The 19,219-nt window shown below is 48.3% G+C and overlaps 1 protein-coding gene across 1 annotated transcript in view; it reads left to right on the top strand.

The window, feature by feature from the left end:
* The first annotated feature begins 256 nt into the window (after window positions 1–256).
* The window catches only part of ANKRD24 (ankyrin repeat domain 24), a 36,691-nt gene continuing 17,728 nt past the window's right edge, over window positions 257–19,219 (top strand). The window contains exons 1-13 of the mRNA XM_063147040.1: window positions 257–325; window positions 5,517–5,647; window positions 6,999–7,087; window positions 7,327–7,391; window positions 9,347–9,404; window positions 11,532–11,602; window positions 14,000–14,106; window positions 14,862–15,049; window positions 15,763–15,788; window positions 15,910–16,005; window positions 17,795–17,902; window positions 17,998–18,113; window position 18,511. Coding sequence (XP_063003110.1) covers window positions 257–325; window positions 5,517–5,647; window positions 6,999–7,087; window positions 7,327–7,391; window positions 9,347–9,404; window positions 11,532–11,602; window positions 14,000–14,106; window positions 14,862–15,049; window positions 15,763–15,788; window positions 15,910–16,005; window positions 17,795–17,902; window positions 17,998–18,113; window position 18,511 — 1,125 coding nt within the window. The remainder of the gene's footprint in view (window positions 326–5,516; window positions 5,648–6,998; window positions 7,088–7,326; window positions 7,392–9,346; window positions 9,405–11,531; window positions 11,603–13,999; window positions 14,107–14,861; window positions 15,050–15,762; window positions 15,789–15,909; window positions 16,006–17,794; window positions 17,903–17,997; window positions 18,114–18,510; window positions 18,512–19,219) is intronic.

Genomic DNA, 19,219 nt, shown 5'->3' with positions numbered 1-19,219 from the left:
CATGGGATTGATTAGCACGGGATGGATTATTATGGGAGGTTTCACCGCACGCACGCACGCACGCACGCAACGGCTGCCCTCAGCCACCAGAGGGCGACGTCCTCTCTGAGCCGAAGCTGCAACCTGGTCTGGACCATTATCCTCAGCATCAGTACCAAGGCAGAGCCTTCCTCCAGCATCCTTCATCCACGGGCATCTCTGGTCCTCCTCCTCCTCCTCCTCCTTTGCCGGGCCAGGTGGCAGACGAGTCGCATGGATGGCTACTCGCTACTTCCTGGGTGGAACCATGAAGCAGATTTGCTTCTGCGCCTCCTCCTCCTTCATGGTATGTTTCTCTCCACCTTTCCCTCCCCTCCCCAATTCCAGCAGCTCGGGAACCCCTCCCTCTGGGGCTGCCCGTCTTCCTCCCCCCCTCCCGCCTCTGATAATTGCACCATCCTCTTCCTCATCCCCAAATCTCCTCCTGGGACCCCCTCTGGTTTATTATTATTTTTTAAATCATGAGTTGCCCACATTTAGACCTCCACCCTCCCCCCCCCCATTTTTTTTGGTCTTCAATGTTGGGGGAGATTGCCTGTTGGGGGGGGTGAGGAGAGGAGGGACACACTCTGTATATGCCCAGAGAGAGGGGGGTGCAGGCGTGCATGTACGGTATATTCTGCACCGGTAGAGCCTTCGCGAGGAAAACGAACGGAATAGGTGCTGTGGCAAACATGTAAATCCAGGCATTTTCTCCTGGCTGGAACAAGAACAGCCCATATTCCCTGAAGGTTACAGCTCTGAAAAATGCACTGAACAGTCCTTATTTATTGCAATGCGGTGAAGGGTGGGGTGGGGGGCAAGGATTATTTCCGTCTCTCCCGCTATGGGATTGCTCCTATGGGATGATTTATTTATTTCATTTTGTTTATGTCCTGCTTTTCCAATAACGAACTCAAGGCTGTGTCCACGTCGTCGTGTCCCCCCCCACTGGCCATTTTATCCTAATTACAACCCTGCGAGGTAGGTTAGGGTAAGAGATAATGCCCGGTCCGAGGTCACCCTGTGAGTTTCAAGGTTGAGTGGAGGATTGGGACACAAGTCTCCCGGCTTCCACCCCAACCCTCTTCACCTGCTTTATTAAATCTACCTCCATCCCAGCTGACATTCCTCATTCCGGGTTTCATCGGTCTGATCTGAACCTCTCGGGCCCTTTGGCAATTCCTGATTCTTCCCCCGCTCTGCCCCTCTGCAACTTCTCCAAGAGTATATATTTAATTTAAGTCAGTTGACCCCAATTTTCCCTGTAGTTAGTTCCTGGGGTGAACAGATGGCTTTCTCCTGACCTTGCAATGCATGCTTGTGGATTGGGGTTCTGTGTGTGTGTGTGTAGTTATCCCATTTCAACCCCACAACCCTCCGAGGTAGGCCAGGCTTAAAAAATGATGCTGGAGAGAGACTTGACATTGAAATTAAGTTGAGTGATTCCTCCCCTGCAAAAACTTCCAATAACTAGAGCACAGCTGTCTTGCTCCCCCCACAAAAGGGTGGCATTTAGGGGTGGGGAGGTGTTGATGTGGGACTGGAGAGGCCGAGTCACAAGTTGAGATGTCCCCGGTTTGAATCTCGCTTCAAGCCACGAACTCGCCAGGTGGCCCACGCTCTCAGCCACTTCATCTACAATATGGGCCCAGCAACACTGGTCCACCTTATAAGGTTGTCGCGAAAACTGGTGAAACAAAGTCGGTGAAGCCTTGTCAATGCCCGAACCGCCTGAAAGAAAAGGCTAAGTGGTGTGTGTAGGTATCTTCACCCGGCTACCACGCATTGTGGGTGACCCCTGCCTAGAATAGCCCATATGTCATACTTTATAGAGGAAAGGTAGATAATTAATTAATTATCCCACTCCTCAGCCTCCTTAAAAGGCTCCTAGGATGGCTTACAAACAATTGGTAAAAAAAAAAGACACTCCCCGCCTTGCAGGCTTACAATCTAAGAAAGACGCAACACACAAGGAAAAAGCAACACGGAGGGCAGAGGAAAAGAAAAAAATTAATTAGGCTTTCAGCAGGGCTGTTGGAATGGCCCTGCTTACCAGCTTGCCTTGGGGGTAGGTGTGGGAAATAGTCCAACCGCAGCAAGCCCTGATGTTCCCTGCACCCTCCTCTGTTTGAAGGGCTGTCCGCTTTCAAGGTAAAGAGACTTTCGAGGGGGAGCATTTGGGGGCCGTGGAGGTGCCGCCACCAGATAGCAGACTGAGCAGGCACCCAGCTCACCTGGTCCCCGTTTCCCCGACTTTGACAAGGTAGGGCCCTTCTATTTAAAGTGTCATCACCCTGTCCAGATTGGCATCTGTCTGTATAAATTCATATATGCAAATGGCTTCTTTGGGAGCGATGCCTCCCCTCTTTCTCGGCACTGGGCAAATGACCCCCACCCCCACCCCTTCCCCAACTTTCCCCCTCCTTGGGAAGAGATAAGCCCAGCCCAACCGTAAAGGAGAAGAAATTGAGTTGGGAGGAAAAACGGGCAAATGGCACCTCTTCCTGCCCTCTGCATCCATCACCAATTCCTGCCGCTTCCTTATAAACTTGCTGCCGGGGTCCTCCCCACTCTGGCGGCCTAGTTTCTAAGGAGATTTTAAGGACACCGAGGCCCAGCAACTTCCTTGGATGATGGAGATTTGCAATTAAAAAGGACGCAGAGTCGCAGGGCAGCTGCAGACCGTAGCAAACAGTTCAGTTCAGTTCAGTTCAGCAGTAAACCGGGCAGATGCCCGCTCCACTCCATAAACCTACAGCGCCAGGAAAGGCCTAATATGGGATCATCTCAGGACACAAAACATTGCAGTGTCACCACTTCCGTACGGGAGCGCTCCTGCTCAGGGTTCCAGACAGCTCTTCCTCCAAACAGGGCGTTCGCACCCCACCATTCTCGCTCCATTTCTTTCTTCCTTTTCCAACAGGCATTCAGTGTTGTTCATTGGGGTATTTTTCTCCCCATAGGGAGGTGCGGGTTTGTCCCCATCACTCCTGCTGCTGCTTAGCGTTGTTGTCATAGGCGTGCGTAGAGATGTCAAATTTCCGGAAATTTTGAAGCCATGGAAAAAAATCCGGGTTTTTTTTCCGGTGGGGAAACGGAAACTTTTCGGAGAAATTGAAATAATGCAACATTAGCACTTTTTACAGATTGGAAGTCACTTTGTGACTTTAGGAACATAAAATGTAATGATGTCCAAGTAGGTTTGGCAGGAAATTAATTACATTTGCTATTTTAAAAGTACAGTGTATTCCACCCTTCCTCAACCTGGGGCTGGGGCATTCTGGGAGATGCAGTCCAACACATCTGGAGAGCCCCAGGTTGAGGAAGGGTGGACTGTATTCAAACAATTATTACAAATCTCTGGGCAGTTCACAAAAATTAAAAACATTCAAAATATAAAACAACAGTATAAAACCATAGTATAAAATACAATATAAAAGCTCAACCAGATAAAAACAGCAGCAATGCAAAATTACAAATTTAAAACACCAAGTTAAAATTAATTTATAGACTGTTAAAATGCTGGGAGAATAAAAAGGTCTTCACGTGGCGTCTAAAAGCATACAATGTAGGTGCCAAGCGAACTTCCTTAGGGAGCTCATTCCCCAGCCGGGGTGCCACAGCAGAGAAGGCCCTGCTCCTGGTAGCCCCCTGCCTCACTTCCTTTGGCAGGGGCTCGCAGAGAAGGACCCCTGAAGATGACCTTAGGGTCCGGGCAGGTACATATGGGAGGAGGCGTTCCTTTAGATAGCCTGGCCCCAAGCCGTTTAGGGCTTTGAATATTAATACCAGCACTTTGAATCACTTCTGGACCTGGACTGGCAGCCAATGAAGCTGGAAAAGGACTGGCATGATGTGATCTCGCCGGCCAGTCCCTGTTAGTAACCGTGCTGCCCTGTTTTGTACCAGTTGAAGTTTCCGGACCGTTTTCAAAGGCAGCCCCACGTATAACGCATTGCAGTAATCCAAACGAGAGGTTATCAGAGCATGGATCACTGTAGCGAGGCTATCTCTGTCCAGATAAGGGCGTAGTTGGTATATCAGCCTGAGCTGATAAAAGGTGCTCTTTGCCACTGAGTTCACCTGTGCCTCAAGTGACAGTTCTGGATCCAAGAGCACCCCCAAACTACGGACCCGATCCTTCAGGGGGAGTGCAACCCCGTCCAGGACAGGGCAAACATCACCTCGTTAGCACCCATCAGGTCCTTAAAATACCATCTGGTCTGTTTGAGAGGGAGAAATGACACGGCCCCACAATACAGGTGTGTGCGTTTAAGTGGGGCGGGGGAGATTTAGCGATGACGCAGCCGTGGCTATGGCGGGCACCTCCGTATCACGGCTAAGGTCAAGCGACCCTGTCGACGCTCAGAGGGACGCCTCGGAAATCAGGTGCAGATCTGAGCCCTTGTCCCCTGGGATTAAATGTCGCCGCAGCAACCAGGTGATGTCTGAGGAATATCAACGGCAACACGGGAAGGGATTATCCGTAATCCAGGGGACGGCGAGCGATCGCAAGGCCGCGGTGCGATGTTGTGCGTTTGACGACAGCCGAATCTTTGCCCCCCCCCCCCGCTGCATGTCGATTGGCTGGACATCAGGAAAAACGTCCTGACTGTTAGAGCAGTATGACAATGGAACCAGTGACCTAAGGAGGTTGTGGGCTCTCCCACACTAGAGGCATTCAAGAGGCAGCTGGACAACCATCTGTCGGGGATGCTTTAGGGTGGATTCCTGCATTGAGCAGGGGGTTGGACTCGATGGCCTTAGAAGCCCCTTCCAACTCTACTATTCCATGATTCTATGCCGATGCTTAACTAGCCCAAGGGGCGTCGTCGATGCACAAGACGAAAGAGTAAGTAGGTTTGGGGAAACCCCAAGGTTTTCCAAGGTGTAAAAAGGCTTTAGAGAAAAGCAGCCCAGTGAGGACTGATCCAGATCATGGGTGCAGAAAGCCATCTAATAATGAGGAGGGAGAAATGGAAGGGAGTGTTATGGAAAAGGGCAGGGCTGAACTCTTGCAGGAGCTCCCCTTTGTGTTGAATTAAGAGATTCAAGCGGATGGTCCCTAAATATGTTGGGATTACAACAACCAGCTGTGGCACGCTGGGTGTAGTAGTCCCAAAATGTTGCAGGCAGCTTTCCCCTTTGGAGGGACCTAGCGTCGCCTCCGGCTTGACATGCTAGCTTTCTGCCTGCGTGGAAACATTTCCGAGCGCGCTGCAGCGTCCCGGCCTCGAAATAACGACCAATTCAAGGTTGTCGGGTCTATCCATCTCTACTCAAAGTCTTCCCTACTAGGGCGAAATGTACTCTTATTTAAAATTATAGCCATCCTTTCCAAATTCGCATCCAGGCCCATAAAATTAGCATATGCCAAAACGGTGCCCCCAAGTTGGAGCGGATGCAAAGGGGGAAAAGGTGTGTTTTTGAGGGAGAACGAATTTGTATTTTATTTTATTTGAAAAACAACCACCTTCCTCTGTGCTGGTTTTCAGAGCCAGGACTGGAGCAAGAACGACGAGAAACTCCTGCAGGCGGTGGAATACAATGACGCAGAACGGGTCTCCTCGCTCCTCCTCCGGAAGGGCCTCGTCCCCACCAAACTGGACTCGGAGGGCAAATCTGCGTAAGCCCAGGCCTCGCTTTCAAGAGCTTCTCAGCCAGCTGTTCTCAGGAGACTTGTTTTTGGGGTGGGGGGGTGGGTGGGGAGATGTGCATGCAAGGTAACACATGGAGGAGGAGGCTATCCATGGCGAATGGTCCTGATGGCTACGTGCCACCTCCAGTATCAGAGACAATACGCCTACACCAGTTGTTGGGGAACATGGGCGGGAGGGTGGAGTTGCACTTGTGCCTTGCTTGCGGGCTTCCCATGGGCAGCTGGCTGGCCACTGTGACAACACAATGCTGGACTTCTCTCTCCCCCTCCTTCCCCCTTTCTCTCTGCCACCCCTTCTCTCTCTTTCTCTCTTTCTCTCCCACCCCATTCTCCCCTTCTCTCTCTCTCTGCCATCCTTTCTCTCTCTCTGCCACCCCATTCTCTCTGTCTGTCTATCTTTCTGTCTCTGTCACCCCTTCTTTCTCCCACCCTTCCTCTCTGTCTCTGCCACCCCATTCTCCCCCTCTTTCTTTCTGTCTGTCTCTGTCACCTCTTCTCTCTCTCTAACCCTTCTCTCTCTCTCTCCCGCACCCTTCCTCTCTCTCTCTGGCACCCCATTATATCTCTCTGTGTGTGTCTGTCTGTCTCTGTCACCCCTTCTCTCTCTTCAACCTTTCCTCTCTCTCGCTCTGCCACCCCATTCTCCCACTCTCTCTCTCTGTCACCCCTTCTCTCTCTCCCACCCTCCCTCCCTCTTTCTGTGTGTTTCTGTCTCTGTCACCCCTTCTCTCTCTCCCCCCTCCCCCTCTCTCTCTGTGTTTCTGTCTCTGTCACCCCTTCTCTCTCTCCCACTCTCTCTCTGTGTCTCTGTCACCCCTTCTGTCTCTCTCCCACCCCATTCTCCCTCCCTCCCCTCTCTCTGTCTCTCCCACCCTTCCTCTCTCTCTCTCTCTGCCACCCTGTTCTGTCTCTCTCTCACACACACCCTTCTCTCTCTCTCCCACCCTTCCTCTCTCTCTCTGCCACCCCATTCTCTCTCTCTGCCACTTTGTCCTCTAACTCTTTCTCTCTGGCACCCCCTCTTTCTCTCACACCCCTTCTCTCTCTCTCTCAATCTCTGTAAACCCCTTCTGTCTCTCTCTCTCTCTCTCTCTTCCTAATACCCCCTCTCTCTGTCCAGCAGCTGCCTGGAAGAGGACAGACCCCCCCTCCCAGCCAGAGGTGTGAACTCATCATTTGCAGAGGGCTTTCGATATTAGGCCGAGGGCCTCAAGGTTGACCCCCTCCCTCCCCCGCCTTCCTCTTTCGTGTGCTTGGCCCATTTGTGAATCTGGCCCTGGGGACCACGGCTTAACGGGGTCTTTGATTTGCACCGCAGGTTCCATCTGGCCGCCATGAGAGGAAACGTGGCTTGCCTAGAGGTGATGTTGGCCCATGGAGCGGATGCCATGACCACCGACGGATCAGGTGGGTGTGTGCCGCGAGGGGGTTGGAGCAAAAAATAGCCCTTCTCCTGGGGGCGCTTACAGCCAGCATGACCACCGAGAAGGCCCTGTCCCGCGTACTCATCAGGTACATGGGAGAGGGCCTTCCTAAGGTGGGAAAAATGGGAAACCAAGAGAAATTGTAGCTGGCGGTTTCACCCGTCTCAAAGTCTGAAGACAAATGACGTCTCATTCTAATTCTCTTGGCCTTTTCCGTCACAGGTTACGCTGCACTGCATCTCTCGGCTAAACACGGACACCCACAGTGCATAAGCAAACTGTTGCAGGTAAGGCCTCCGTCTGAAATCTCACGCAATTGTTCCAATGCTCCAGTGATCGTTGGAGACTGAGAACCGCCGTGGTGAGAGATCCGGGTTTGGGTCTCCACTCGCTCATGAAGCACACCGGGTAACTTTGGGCCAGCCACCGGCTCTCGGCCTAATCTACCTCACAGGGCTGTTGTGAACATAAAAATGCAGAGGAGGAGGATCATGTATGCTCCTTTGAAGAAGCAAAAAGCGAGAGAGAAATGTCACAAATAAATAAATAACCTGGCCTTCAGCTATAGGAGGGGGAGACCCTCACACATGCTGCCCTGTGTCTAGACTTGAACACAATTCCATCAAGTTGTGGTTGGTGACAGTCTGACACTGTGTAACACCCCCCCCCCCTTAAGAACGTCAGAAGAGCCCTGATGCTGGATCAGACCAAGGGTCCATCCAGTCCAGCACTCTGTTCACACAGGGGCCAACCAGCCGTTGGCCAGGGACCAACAAAGCAGGACATGGTGCAACAGCACCCTCCCGCCCATGTTCCCCAGCAAATGGTGCACCCAGGCTTACTGCCTCGAATGTAGGAGATAGCACACAACCATCAGGGCTAGTAGCCATGGATAGCCTTCGCCTCCAGGAATTTATCCAACCCCCTTTCAAAGCCATCCAGATTGGTGGCCATCACTACATCTTGTGGTAGCGAGTTCCATCACTTAACTCTGCGCTGCGTGAAGAAGTCCTTCCTTTTATTTGTCTTGGATCTCCCACCCATCAGCTTCATGGGATCATGACCCCGGGTTCTAGTATTCCTGTATTTCTTGCTGGCTTTTTGGCCTGCCCTCCCGTCTCCCCACAATTAACAATTCAGATTCTGGCGTTCAGATTTTCAATTTGAAATAGGAAATACTTGCATTGCTGCTGGCTTTTTATTCTACGTTTATTCTGTTTTTTAAAATTGTTAATGTTTTGACGTTGTGTTTGTTTTTAATTAGGCTATTACGTTTTATGGTTTGAAGTCTGGTTGTGTGAACTGCCCAGAGAGTTTGGGCTATTGGGTGTTATAGAAATGAAAGGAAGGAAGGAAGGAAGGTTTTGACCTCTAAAGTCTTAAATGGTTTGGGACCAACATGAGGCTTTTATCATACACTCGTGATTGCTTACTCGTGGTAGTTTGCGGGTATTTTACATGACGTCGTCATTGTCCAGGGCCTCTTCCATACTTTGCAACCATTATCACGGGTTTTTTTCTTAACGAGGAAAGTCTCGTATTATTTAGAAATCGCGGAATGAGGGTCTCCTGTAATTCCTGCAATTCCGCTTTACTACGGCGCCATCTAGTGGCAGTATAATGAAACGTAGAGAAAGTCAGAGAACACATTCTCCCCCCCCCTCGGAAAAAAGCCCATGTAAATCAGCCGATATTAATTCCACGAAGAATCCGGAAGCGAGGTGCAGGATAAAAGCCTTGTGTAGAAATGCCCTAAATTTCTTGAAGGATTTCCGTCACTCATATCAACCTGCCCACACTTTATGTTCTGCAAGAGGGGCCCTCCTCATTTGTCCAGTAGTGAGAGCAATTCGGTGGGTGACCACATGAAAGAGGGCCTTTTCTGCAGCAGCACCAAACCTCTGGAATAAGCTGCCATTGGGGGGTCTGCCCCACTCCATCATTGCAGGTGTTTAAGAAGGCCTTGAAATCATGTTATTTTACTCTGGCCTCCTACTAATATGATTGCTAGTTTCATGGTGGGTTTTTATTGATGTTTTGATTGCTGCGTTATTGTGTCCTTACTGTTTTATTGAGGTTTTATTGCTCTTAATTTTGTATAGGTTTTGTGTGTTTTATGGCTGTACGCCAGCTTGGGAGGGCTTCTGCCCTGAACGACCAATAAATATTTTAAATAAAATAAATACATAATAAATAGAAAGGAAGGAAGAAAGAAAGACGAACCTTCTTTCCCCTCTCTCAGGCTTCCTGCCCTGTTGATGTGGCAGACAGCCACGGACGGACAGCCCTCCATCACGCAGGTGAGCTCTATTCGAATCTGCAATTCTCTGAAGCGAATTTCCACCTTAAGCAGGCCGTGGTGGGCCTGGGAGGTTTTACGACATGAAATGGAGTTGGAAAGATGATGGTTCCTGCAACGTTAGGGACAACCCCTGAAATGCTTGTCAGGATCCAGCCCTGCCTAGACTTGGAAACCAGGGTCTCAACAGACCTGGATAGCTGCACTTCATTCAACTCGGGAGGAGGGGTAAGCACTTGTAAGGCCCTGCATAGATCAGGGCCTGGCTGTGAGCCAGCAAACGGCATAGCTTCCAGCATCTAGGCCAGTGGTTCCCAAACTTTTTCAGGTCACCGCCCCCTTGGTTCCACAAACTCATGCCCAGTGCCCCCTGCCCTACCCTATAAAAATCATTATTCAAAATAGCAGTTTTCAACGACCCACTAAGGAAGATAAAAACAATAAAATTCAAAACAGTAACAATTAATGGAATACTTTATTCAAAATCCAATTACCTTTTTTTAGTTTATTCAATTAAACTTGATCCAGTGATATCATCTGGTTAGGCCTCATCTAGAGTGTTGTGTCCAGTTCTGGGCTCCACAATTCAAGAAGGACGCAGACAAGCTGGAGCGCGTTCAGAGGAGGGCAACCAGGATGATCAGGGGTCTGGAAACAAAGCCCTATGAAGAGAGACTGAAAGAACTGGGCATGTTTAGCCTGGAGAAGAGAAGATTGAGAGAAGACATGAAAGCACTCCTCAAATACTTGAAAGGTTGTCACACAGAGGAGGGCCAGGATCTCTTCTTGATCCTCCCAGAGTGCAGGAGACGGAATAACGGGCTCAAGTTGAAGGAAGCCAGATTCCGGCTGGACATCAGGAAAAACGTCCTGACTGTTAGAGCAGTATGACAATGGAATCAGTTGCCTGGTGAGGTTGTGGGCTCTCCCACCCTAGAGGCCTTCAAGAGGCAGCTGGACAAGCATCTGTCAGGGATGCTTTAGTGTGGATTCCTGCATTGAGCAGGGGGTTGGACTCAATGGCCTTGTAGGCCCCTTCCAACTCTGCTAATCTATGAATCTATGATTCTATGACCTTTTCAAAGTCTGATAGTCATTTAGCAAGAATATTGGATATCACATTTAGTAACTAGGGTAGAGTACCTCACTATTCTGTAAATTCTTCATATGATGGACGGGCTTGATGAAATGATACCAGTTTCCCAATGTCTGGTTTCAAGTCACTTAACGTGAGTCTTAAATCACCACGTTTAGTAATGCACACAACCAGGGAGGAACACAATCTAGGTCCGGGAGTGCAGCTAGGACGCGGTGTCATGGTCAGACCTGTTCTCCCTAGTGGGGGGGGGGGGGGAGAGAAATCTCAGCCTATCAATCAGAATCCGATTCTGAGCCAGAAGGAACAGGACTAGAAATGTACCAGCCAACACAGGAAGCGCGAGAGGAGATTCTCCCAGACTCTTCAGGAGCCAGGGATGAATCTTCATTGTACTTTATCAGAGAAAACGCTAAAAGAGTCTGTGGGAACTCAGCTTTCCTCAGAGGGGGAATGGACTTCAGAGTTGACAGGTGGAGCTAAAAGAAGGCAAGAAACAATCAGGTCGGCTAGCTTCTCGCCAAAGGCTTCTTCAGAGGAACCCTCCCTGATGTTAAAGGGACGGGGGGGGGAAGGCCTTCCCTTTTGTTGAAAGGACAATGGTCTTGCTTAGTCAGCCAAGTTTTAGCCTAGAGGAAAGTTCCTAGCCTTCACACTCTCTTCAGGCGCAAGGAGATATTTATTTGCTGAATAAAGTTTTGTGGATTTCCTGGAAGACCTCTATAATGTGTCGCGCCACAGCAGGAGGGCTTGGGAACACGTCAAGCCACCACTGCCCTATGCAGCAGGAAGCCTACACCTACTATTTCCTTAAAAAAAGACAATTCATGCAATTGTTAATTGCCTGGATACTAGCAGTAAGAACTTTGAGCTAAAATACGTTGATAGTTTTGGGATTTTGGCCAAATCTGTTTTGCCTTTGTCCTCACCCCTGGGAACTTCTCTGAAACAGATTTTGGCCCTCAGGTGGAAAAACATCTCCCCCCCCGCCCTATCGTATAAGAGATTAGAACCTTTCTCTTCCTATTTCAGCGATCAATGGATGTATCTCTTGTTTGGAAATCCTTTGCGATTTTAAGGCTCCCTTGAACACCAAGGATCAGGTAAGTGTCCCCTCCCCTATCACTCATAATACGATGCTCATTTCTTGATAGCTGCCTGATACCTTCAAGTCTATTTTTTTCACTACCAAATCAAAGCCAGCATGAAGCGTGGCTATGCCTTCACCGCGATCCTCCGGCACCACTGAAAAGCCACAGAAAGGGATATTACGGCCAAGATCCCGCTTTCTCGCCATCTTAGTTTCCATTTAGAACTAAGTTTCCGGCCCTTATGGTGTGTAGAAAGAGCACACAGAAACATCTGCCACAATGTGAACAGGGCACTGGTGCACTCCGTCCCACAGCCAGAGAAGGGAATAAACTGTGTAGAATCATACAAAATAAAGAAGCAGACAGAATCATACAAAATAAAGAAGCAGACAGAGTCATACAAAATAAAGAAGCAGACAGAATCATACAAAATAAAGAAGCAGACAGAATCATACAAAATAAAGAAGCAGACAGAATCATACAAAATAAAGAAGCAGACAGAATCATATAAAATAAAGAAGCAGACAGAATCATACAAAATAAAGAAGCAGACAGAATCATACAAAATAAAGAAGCAGACAGAGTCATACAAAATAAAGAAGCAGACAGAGTCATACAAAATAAAGAAGCACACAGAATCATACAAAATAAAGAAGCAGACAGAATCATACAAAATAAAGAAGCAGACAGAATCATACAAAATAAAGAAGCAGACAGAATCATACAAAATAAAGAAGCAGACAGAATCATACAAAATAAAGAAGCAGACAGAGTCATACAAAATAAAGAAGCAGACAGAGTCATACAAAATAAAGAAGCAGACAGAATCATACAAAATAAAGAAGCAGACAGAATCATACAAAATAAAGAAGCAGACAGAATCATACAAAATAAAGAAGCAGACAGAATCATACAAAATAAAGAAGCAGACAGAATCATACAAAATAAAGAAGCAGACAGAATCATACAAAATAAAGAAGCAGACAGAATCATACAAAATAAAGAAGCAGACAGAATCATACAAAATAAAGAAGCAGACAGAATCATACAAAATAAAGAAGCAGACAGAGTCATACAAAATAAAGAAGCAGACAGAGTCATACAAAATAAAGAAGCAGACAGAGTCATACAAAATAAAGAAGCAGACAGAGTCATACAAAATAAAGAAGCAGACAGAATCATACAAAATAAAGAAGCAGACAGAATCATACAAAATAAAGAAGCAGACAGAGTCATACAAAATAAAGAAGCAGACAGAGTCATACAAAATAAAGAAGCAGACAGAGTCATACAAAATAAAGAAGCAGAGTCATACAAAATAAAGAAGCAGACAGAGTCATACAAAATAAAGAAGCAGACAGAGTCATACAAAATAAAGAAGCAGACAGAGTCATACAAAATAAAGAAGCAGACAGAGTCATACAAAATAAAGAAGCAGACAGAGTCATACAAAATAAAGAAGCAGACAGAGTCATACAAAATAAAGAAGCAGACAGAGTCATACAAAATAAAGAAGCAAACAGAATCATACAAAATAAAGAAGCAGACAGAATCATACAAAATAAAGAAGCAGACAGAGTCATACAAAATAAAGAAGCAAACAGAATCATACAAAATAAAGAAGCAAACAGAATCATACAAAATAAGAGCAATCATGCCTTCTGTAGAGAGATCCCCAAAATCCTGCTTTCTGGAAGACACAGGGACACTTTTGGTTATCTAGATGCAGTTTGTTTACTTATTTTTTTTAAAAAAATAACACAGATTATGCACCGCAATGCTATGAAGTGAATGTTGCAACTGGGCTAGCTTTTCCTGTAGACACAATGGGCTCCTACAGGATCCTTCTCTGTGAACTTGGATCTCATGTGCTTCTTTGTAAGAACATCAGAAGTGCCCTGCTGGATCAGACCAAGGGTCCATCTAGTCCAGCACTCTGTTCACACAGTAGCCAACCAGCTGACCAACAAAGCAGGACATGGTGCAACAGCACCCTCCCACCCATGTTCCCCAGCAACTGGTGCACCCAGGCTTACTGCCTCCAATACTGGAGGTAGCACACAACCATCAGGGCTGGTAGCCACAGATAGCCTTCGCCTCCTCCTCCAGGAATTGATCCAACCCCCTTTTAAAGCCATCCAAATTGGAGACCATCACTACATCTTGTTGTGGTGTGATGGTGTGATGGTGTGATGGTGTGGTCTCCTTGAATACCTCCAGCGATGTTGTTCACTCTAATTTGACCAGACTTCCAATTTTTCAAATCTTCCAGGACATTTTGACATTTGGGGGAGTTTTCCTTTGGGCCATTGTTGAGAGAGAGAGAGAGAGAGAGAGAGAGAGAGAGAGAGAGAGAGAGAGAGAGAGAGAGGAGAGGCCATTCTTTCAATGCTTTCCTTGCCTCGGCAGGATGGGGCAACTCCTATGATGCTTGCAGCCAAGATGAGCCATTCTGAGCTTTGCCGTTACCTGCTACACCGTGGAGCCGCTGTCAACGCCAGGGACCAGCGGGGCCGGTGAGGGCCTTTTCCGTGAGGAAGCTGGAGCGGGTTATACGGGGTTGTGTGCCTCCTCTCTGCGATGCCATGGGCTAGATCTGAGAAATGAGCCCATCTCACCGAGCCTTAAATAAGAGTGTGGCTGGTTTTAGGCTGGTTGGCCTCGCAACCCTACTGATTGAGGCTTTGTCTCTTAAAGGGGCCAGGCAGCTAGTTTCCTCATGGCCTGAATCCTCAGAGTCTGAGGGAGGTAATGCGACCACCTCTGGACACAGGGGATCCACCCCTTGGGGTCTTTCTGAGAAACTGGGTCCAGGGGAAGTAGAAGTCTCACAATGCCTTTCTGTTGCCATGTCCTTTCCCTGAACCACTAACTCTGGAGTCTCTCCTTCTGAGGACAGAATCTTTGGAGGGTGAGGGGTCGGGGGCTTGATCCACGACACCCGGAGAGGTTCATTCCTGCTGCAGCAGGAATTTCTGTGCTGAGGAGAGGGCTTCTCTCCCCTCACAACCTGCTCAGTTTCAATGCTGGGTGTAGAAACCACGCGCCCTGTCGCTCCGCTGCCAACCTGCTCACTCGCCTGGCTGAGATTCCTGTTCGCCTATGGCGACCGAGAGAACCCTTCAATACAAGTCTCCCCGCATCTCCCGCCCCATGTTAGAAGACCCCAACTGATTACGCCATGACATCATTCCTATTTATTTCAACAACGTTTTTGCACCTGGGTCCGAAACCATCTCCCTGAGTGTAACTGGGCCTGTCTTTGCTCCAGAACAGCCCTGATGGTGGCCTGCGAAAACGGCAGCGTGGAAACGGTGGAGGTTCTCATCCACGGCGGGGCACGGGTTGGCCTCGTCGACGCCACGGGCCACGACGCAGCCCACTACGGGGCGGCCACCGGCAACGCCCTCATCCAACACTACCTGCAGGACGCTGCCCAGCGGCACTCGTGGGCCAGCGGTAAGACCCCCACGCCCCCCCTACGCCCCCCGCTGGTCCGAAGGCTGATAGAGAAGGAGAGGCCGCTCTCGCCGTCCAAAATTTCCCAAGGGATTTGGGCACGATCCCTCACACGGGGATGAAGGAAGGGACGGGCAGGAAGAAAGTCAGTGTTGGACCTGTGGTGGTATCAGGATCAGAGCTTCCCTTGGCTTTTCGATTGGGGGAAATGCACATTTTTCACCACACCCATTTTCCCAATTAAAAAAAAAGCACTTGTTTCTTTCTTTCCTGCATGGTCCTGCTCCCTCGGTGAGTCGACCTGTTCACCACCATGGTCCCCAGCTGCTCTTCTTCCTCCTCCTCCTCCTCTTCCTCCTCCTGGCTCCCCCTTGCTGGCGTGGCAGGCAGAGAGCCAGGGAGCGAGGAGGCCGTGGAACTCCTGCTCCTCCTTCTCACAGCCCCTGTTGTTCGGGCCCGAGCTGATGAGATTATTTGGTATTGCTGCCTCCTGTTAAAAGGGCAGTTAGCAGAGAAAAACAAAAGGCAGGACAGGAGGAGCCTTTACCAGCCCCACTTGCACGCAAGGCCATCTTCGGGTAACAAAAAGGAGGCCACCTTCTTCTTTGGTGAAGAAAGAAAAAAAACCAAACACAGGCGGTCCCTTAGCAACTTAATTTAATCCGGTCTTGGTCTCTCTCCCCCTCTTCATCTTTTCCTCCCTTTCGCAGAAGAGGAATCGGTGGATCTATCCTCGCAGGTAATTCTTTCAGCCCACGAACGTGGAGCGCGTTCTTGTTTGGTGCAAGAAGTTGGGAGGGCGTCTCTTTGCGCTGGCCTCCGCTTAGATGTTCGTGCTCTTCTTTCCTGCCCCGCAACAGGCGTCCTCCCCACGTCAGTCTCTGTCTAAGGGGAAGAACAACAGCCCAAGGAAAAGGAAGGCCCCAGCCCCACCACCTCCAAGTGCCCCCAATCAGGTAGGAGGATGGAAATAGAGGCCCAGAAGACCCGTTGCAGGGTGTGGGTGTGTGGATCCAAAACACTCCTCTTGCATCCTTTTGACCGCAAATGTACGTCAGAGGAGGCCTTGATGGTTGTACCACAGCCTACGGTTTGCCATCTATCAGCAACCTCCTTCGTGGTGGCCCCATCCTTGTGAAATATTCTCCTCACCGGACACCTGTGTTGCATTTGCTATGGTGCCCGGTGAAGACTTTTTTATTCTCCTAGGCATTTTAGTTTTTCAGTTTGTTTGTTAATCTTCTTTTGTGCTTTAAACTTTTTGCACTGCTGCTGGGTTGTGTTTAGTAGGGTGACCAACTGTCAGGATTTCCCCGGATTTGTCCTGGCTTTTGTTCTTCCCATGGTGTCAGGGGGGATTTTCTATAATTTTCAATAATGTCCTGGAATGACACACCTTCCTCTTTAAGGCTGCCATTAGCATGGCAGGAGGGAATGAGATGCTTTCTTGAGGCACATCATTCCCCCACCATGAGCTCCAATTGAGGTCTTAAAGGGGAAAGTGGGTCATTCGTGGACATTATAGAAAAGGCCCCAATTGGAGTGGATGGTGGTGGTGCAGAATGAAATCCTTTCCCCTCCTCCACTCCAATCGGGTTCTTTAAGGTGGCGGGGGAATAATGTTCTTTCTGCAGGACTCAGAAAGCTGCTTCCCCACACACACACTAGGTGTCCTCTTTTTTGGTTTCCCAAATATGGTCACCCTATGTTTGGTGATATTTATTTTTACTTTGTCATTTTAAGCTTTTTTTTTTTTTTTTTAAACATGTAATATATCTGTATGTTTTATTTAGGAACTGGTGTTGGGTGTTTTTTTTTAAAAAAAAATACAATAAATTAGGGTGACCATATGAAAAGAAGGACAGGGCTCCTGTAACTTTAGCAGTTGCATAGAAAAGGGAATTTCAGTAGGTGTCATTTGTATAAATGGCGAACCTGGTGAAATTCCCTCTTCATCACCACAGTTAAAGCTGCAGGAGCTATACTAGAGTGACCAGATTTAAAAGAGGGCAGGTCTCCTGCAGCTTTAACTGGTGTGATTTCACCAGGTTCCCCAGTTCAGAGGAGGGCAACCAGGATGATCAGGGGTCTGGAAACAAAGCCCTATGAAGAGAGACTGAAAGAACTGGGCCTGTTTAGCCTGGAGAAGAGAAGATGGAGGGGAGACATGAGAGCACTCTTCAAATACTTGAAAGGTTGTCACACAGAGGAGGGCCAGGATCTCTTCTCGATCCTCCCAGAGTGCAGGACATGGAATAACGGGCTCAAATTAAAGGAAGCCAGATTCCAGCTGGACATCAGGAAAAACTACCTGACTGTTAGAGCGGTACGACAATGGAACCCATGACCTAGGGAGGTGGTGGGCTCTCCCATACTAGAGGCAGCTGGACAAGCATCTGTCAGGGATGCTTTATTGTGGATTCCTGCATTGAGCATGGGGTTGGACTCGTTGGCCTTGTAGGCCCCTTCCAACACTGTGATTCTATGATTCTAAGAGGGCAGGACTCCTGCAGCTTTAACTGTTATGATGAAGACAAAATTTCACCAGGTGCTACATGCATTCAAATGACACCTGCTGAAATTCCCTTTTCTACACATCTTTAAAGATACAGGAGCCCTGTCCTCCTTTTCATATGGTCACCCTGCATAAACCTTTGCAGTTAGCCAGTGTTTGCAGGCCTGCAGGCCTACACCTGACTCCAACTTCTTGTTAATTTCTCTCTGGCATCTGCTGATCTATCGAAGCACGTCTCTCACCCGCTGGAACATGGCGCCTCTTCGGCAGAACGGAGCAACCGGGTCATCGTGGCCAAGCCGGCTAGGACCCACCCGCACCCCATTGCAGCTGACGTGGTGAGGACCCTTGCTCCGGAGGTAGGGCGGGGAAGGGACGTGTGGGGCAGAAGCAAGCCCCCCACGCCACTTACAGGATGGATTCCTCTTCCCAGAACGACCGGGACGCCTATGAAGAAATTGTGCGACTCCGTCAAGAGAGGGCACAGTTCCTGCAGAAGATCCGGAGTCTGGAACAGCAGCATGAGAAGCAGAAGCAAGAGGTGAGGGGGTAACGCTTCCCCCATCCCCTCCCCAATGCTGAGATCTATGCCCACAGCAGGGCCCCGAAAGCAGTGGAGGCTGGTGACTCCAAGGCCCTGTGGGGAAGTGCATCCACTCTGGGTTTCGGTCGCAAGCAAGCAGAACTCTGAAAGGTGCTGAACTTCTTCTTCTTCTTCATCATCATCATAATGATAAATTTCTTGCCCGCTTCTCCCTCTGGATCGAGGCGGGGAACAACATGGAATACAACAACACAATACAGAAAACGGGTGAAAAGAGCATATAAAACCGATACAAAATTAAAATAACAATCACAACATCTTAAAATTCTTAGGTTTAAAATTCATCCGGGTAGGCCTGCCAGAAGTGACTAGTCTTTACGGCTGTCTTAAACTCAAAGAGAGAGTATAGGTTCAGCGAGAAGTTAATCATCCCTTATTCTAGTTTTTTTCTAGATTGATCAGAAAGTAAATTATTCGGATCTTACAACTTCCGCTGTATGTAGGAATGCTTTTACATACCGTGTTTCTTCGATTCTAAGACGCGCTTTCCCCCCCATATAAACATCTCTAAAAATGGGGTGCGACTTAGAATCGCGGGTGCGTTTATCATTTCTTAGAATCAAAGCTTTTTTTCTGTTGGTGGTACTGAAATGAGTGTGCGTCTTACAATCAATGGCGTCTTAGAATCAAAGTAATTCGGTAATTAAGATTTATCGTTATGCCCTCGGCTATTTTAAAAGGCCATTATGAGAAATTACTATTGGAACAGGGTAAAACATACAGATGACATGTTTCATTGTGTTTCCCTTGATATCCTCTTTGTAAGGATCCACGTGAAAACGGATTTGTCTGAGTTTAGGCCCAGGAAGAATTTTGTTACACCTAGTGAATCGGGACGTTTTCTTTGGTTTGACCATGACAATTTTGTTACCTGGAGCTGCCGTCCAAGAAATCGGGAGCTAAATAATTGGTTGCTCCCTTCTGAATTTTCCATCTGTTTTTGATATGGCTTCGAGTTAAACAATGCTGTTGTTGTTGTTATTATTATTATTATTATTATTATTATTATTATTTATTACCATAGGCGTGCGTAGCACATTTCTTTAGGGTG

Source organism: Elgaria multicarinata, chromosome 23 (genome assembly GCF_023053635.1).
Source record: "Elgaria multicarinata webbii isolate HBS135686 ecotype San Diego chromosome 23, rElgMul1.1.pri, whole genome shotgun sequence".
Taxonomy (NCBI): domain Eukaryota; kingdom Metazoa; phylum Chordata; class Lepidosauria; order Squamata; family Anguidae; genus Elgaria; species Elgaria multicarinata.
This window is presented reverse-complemented; position numbering and strand designations above follow the sequence as displayed.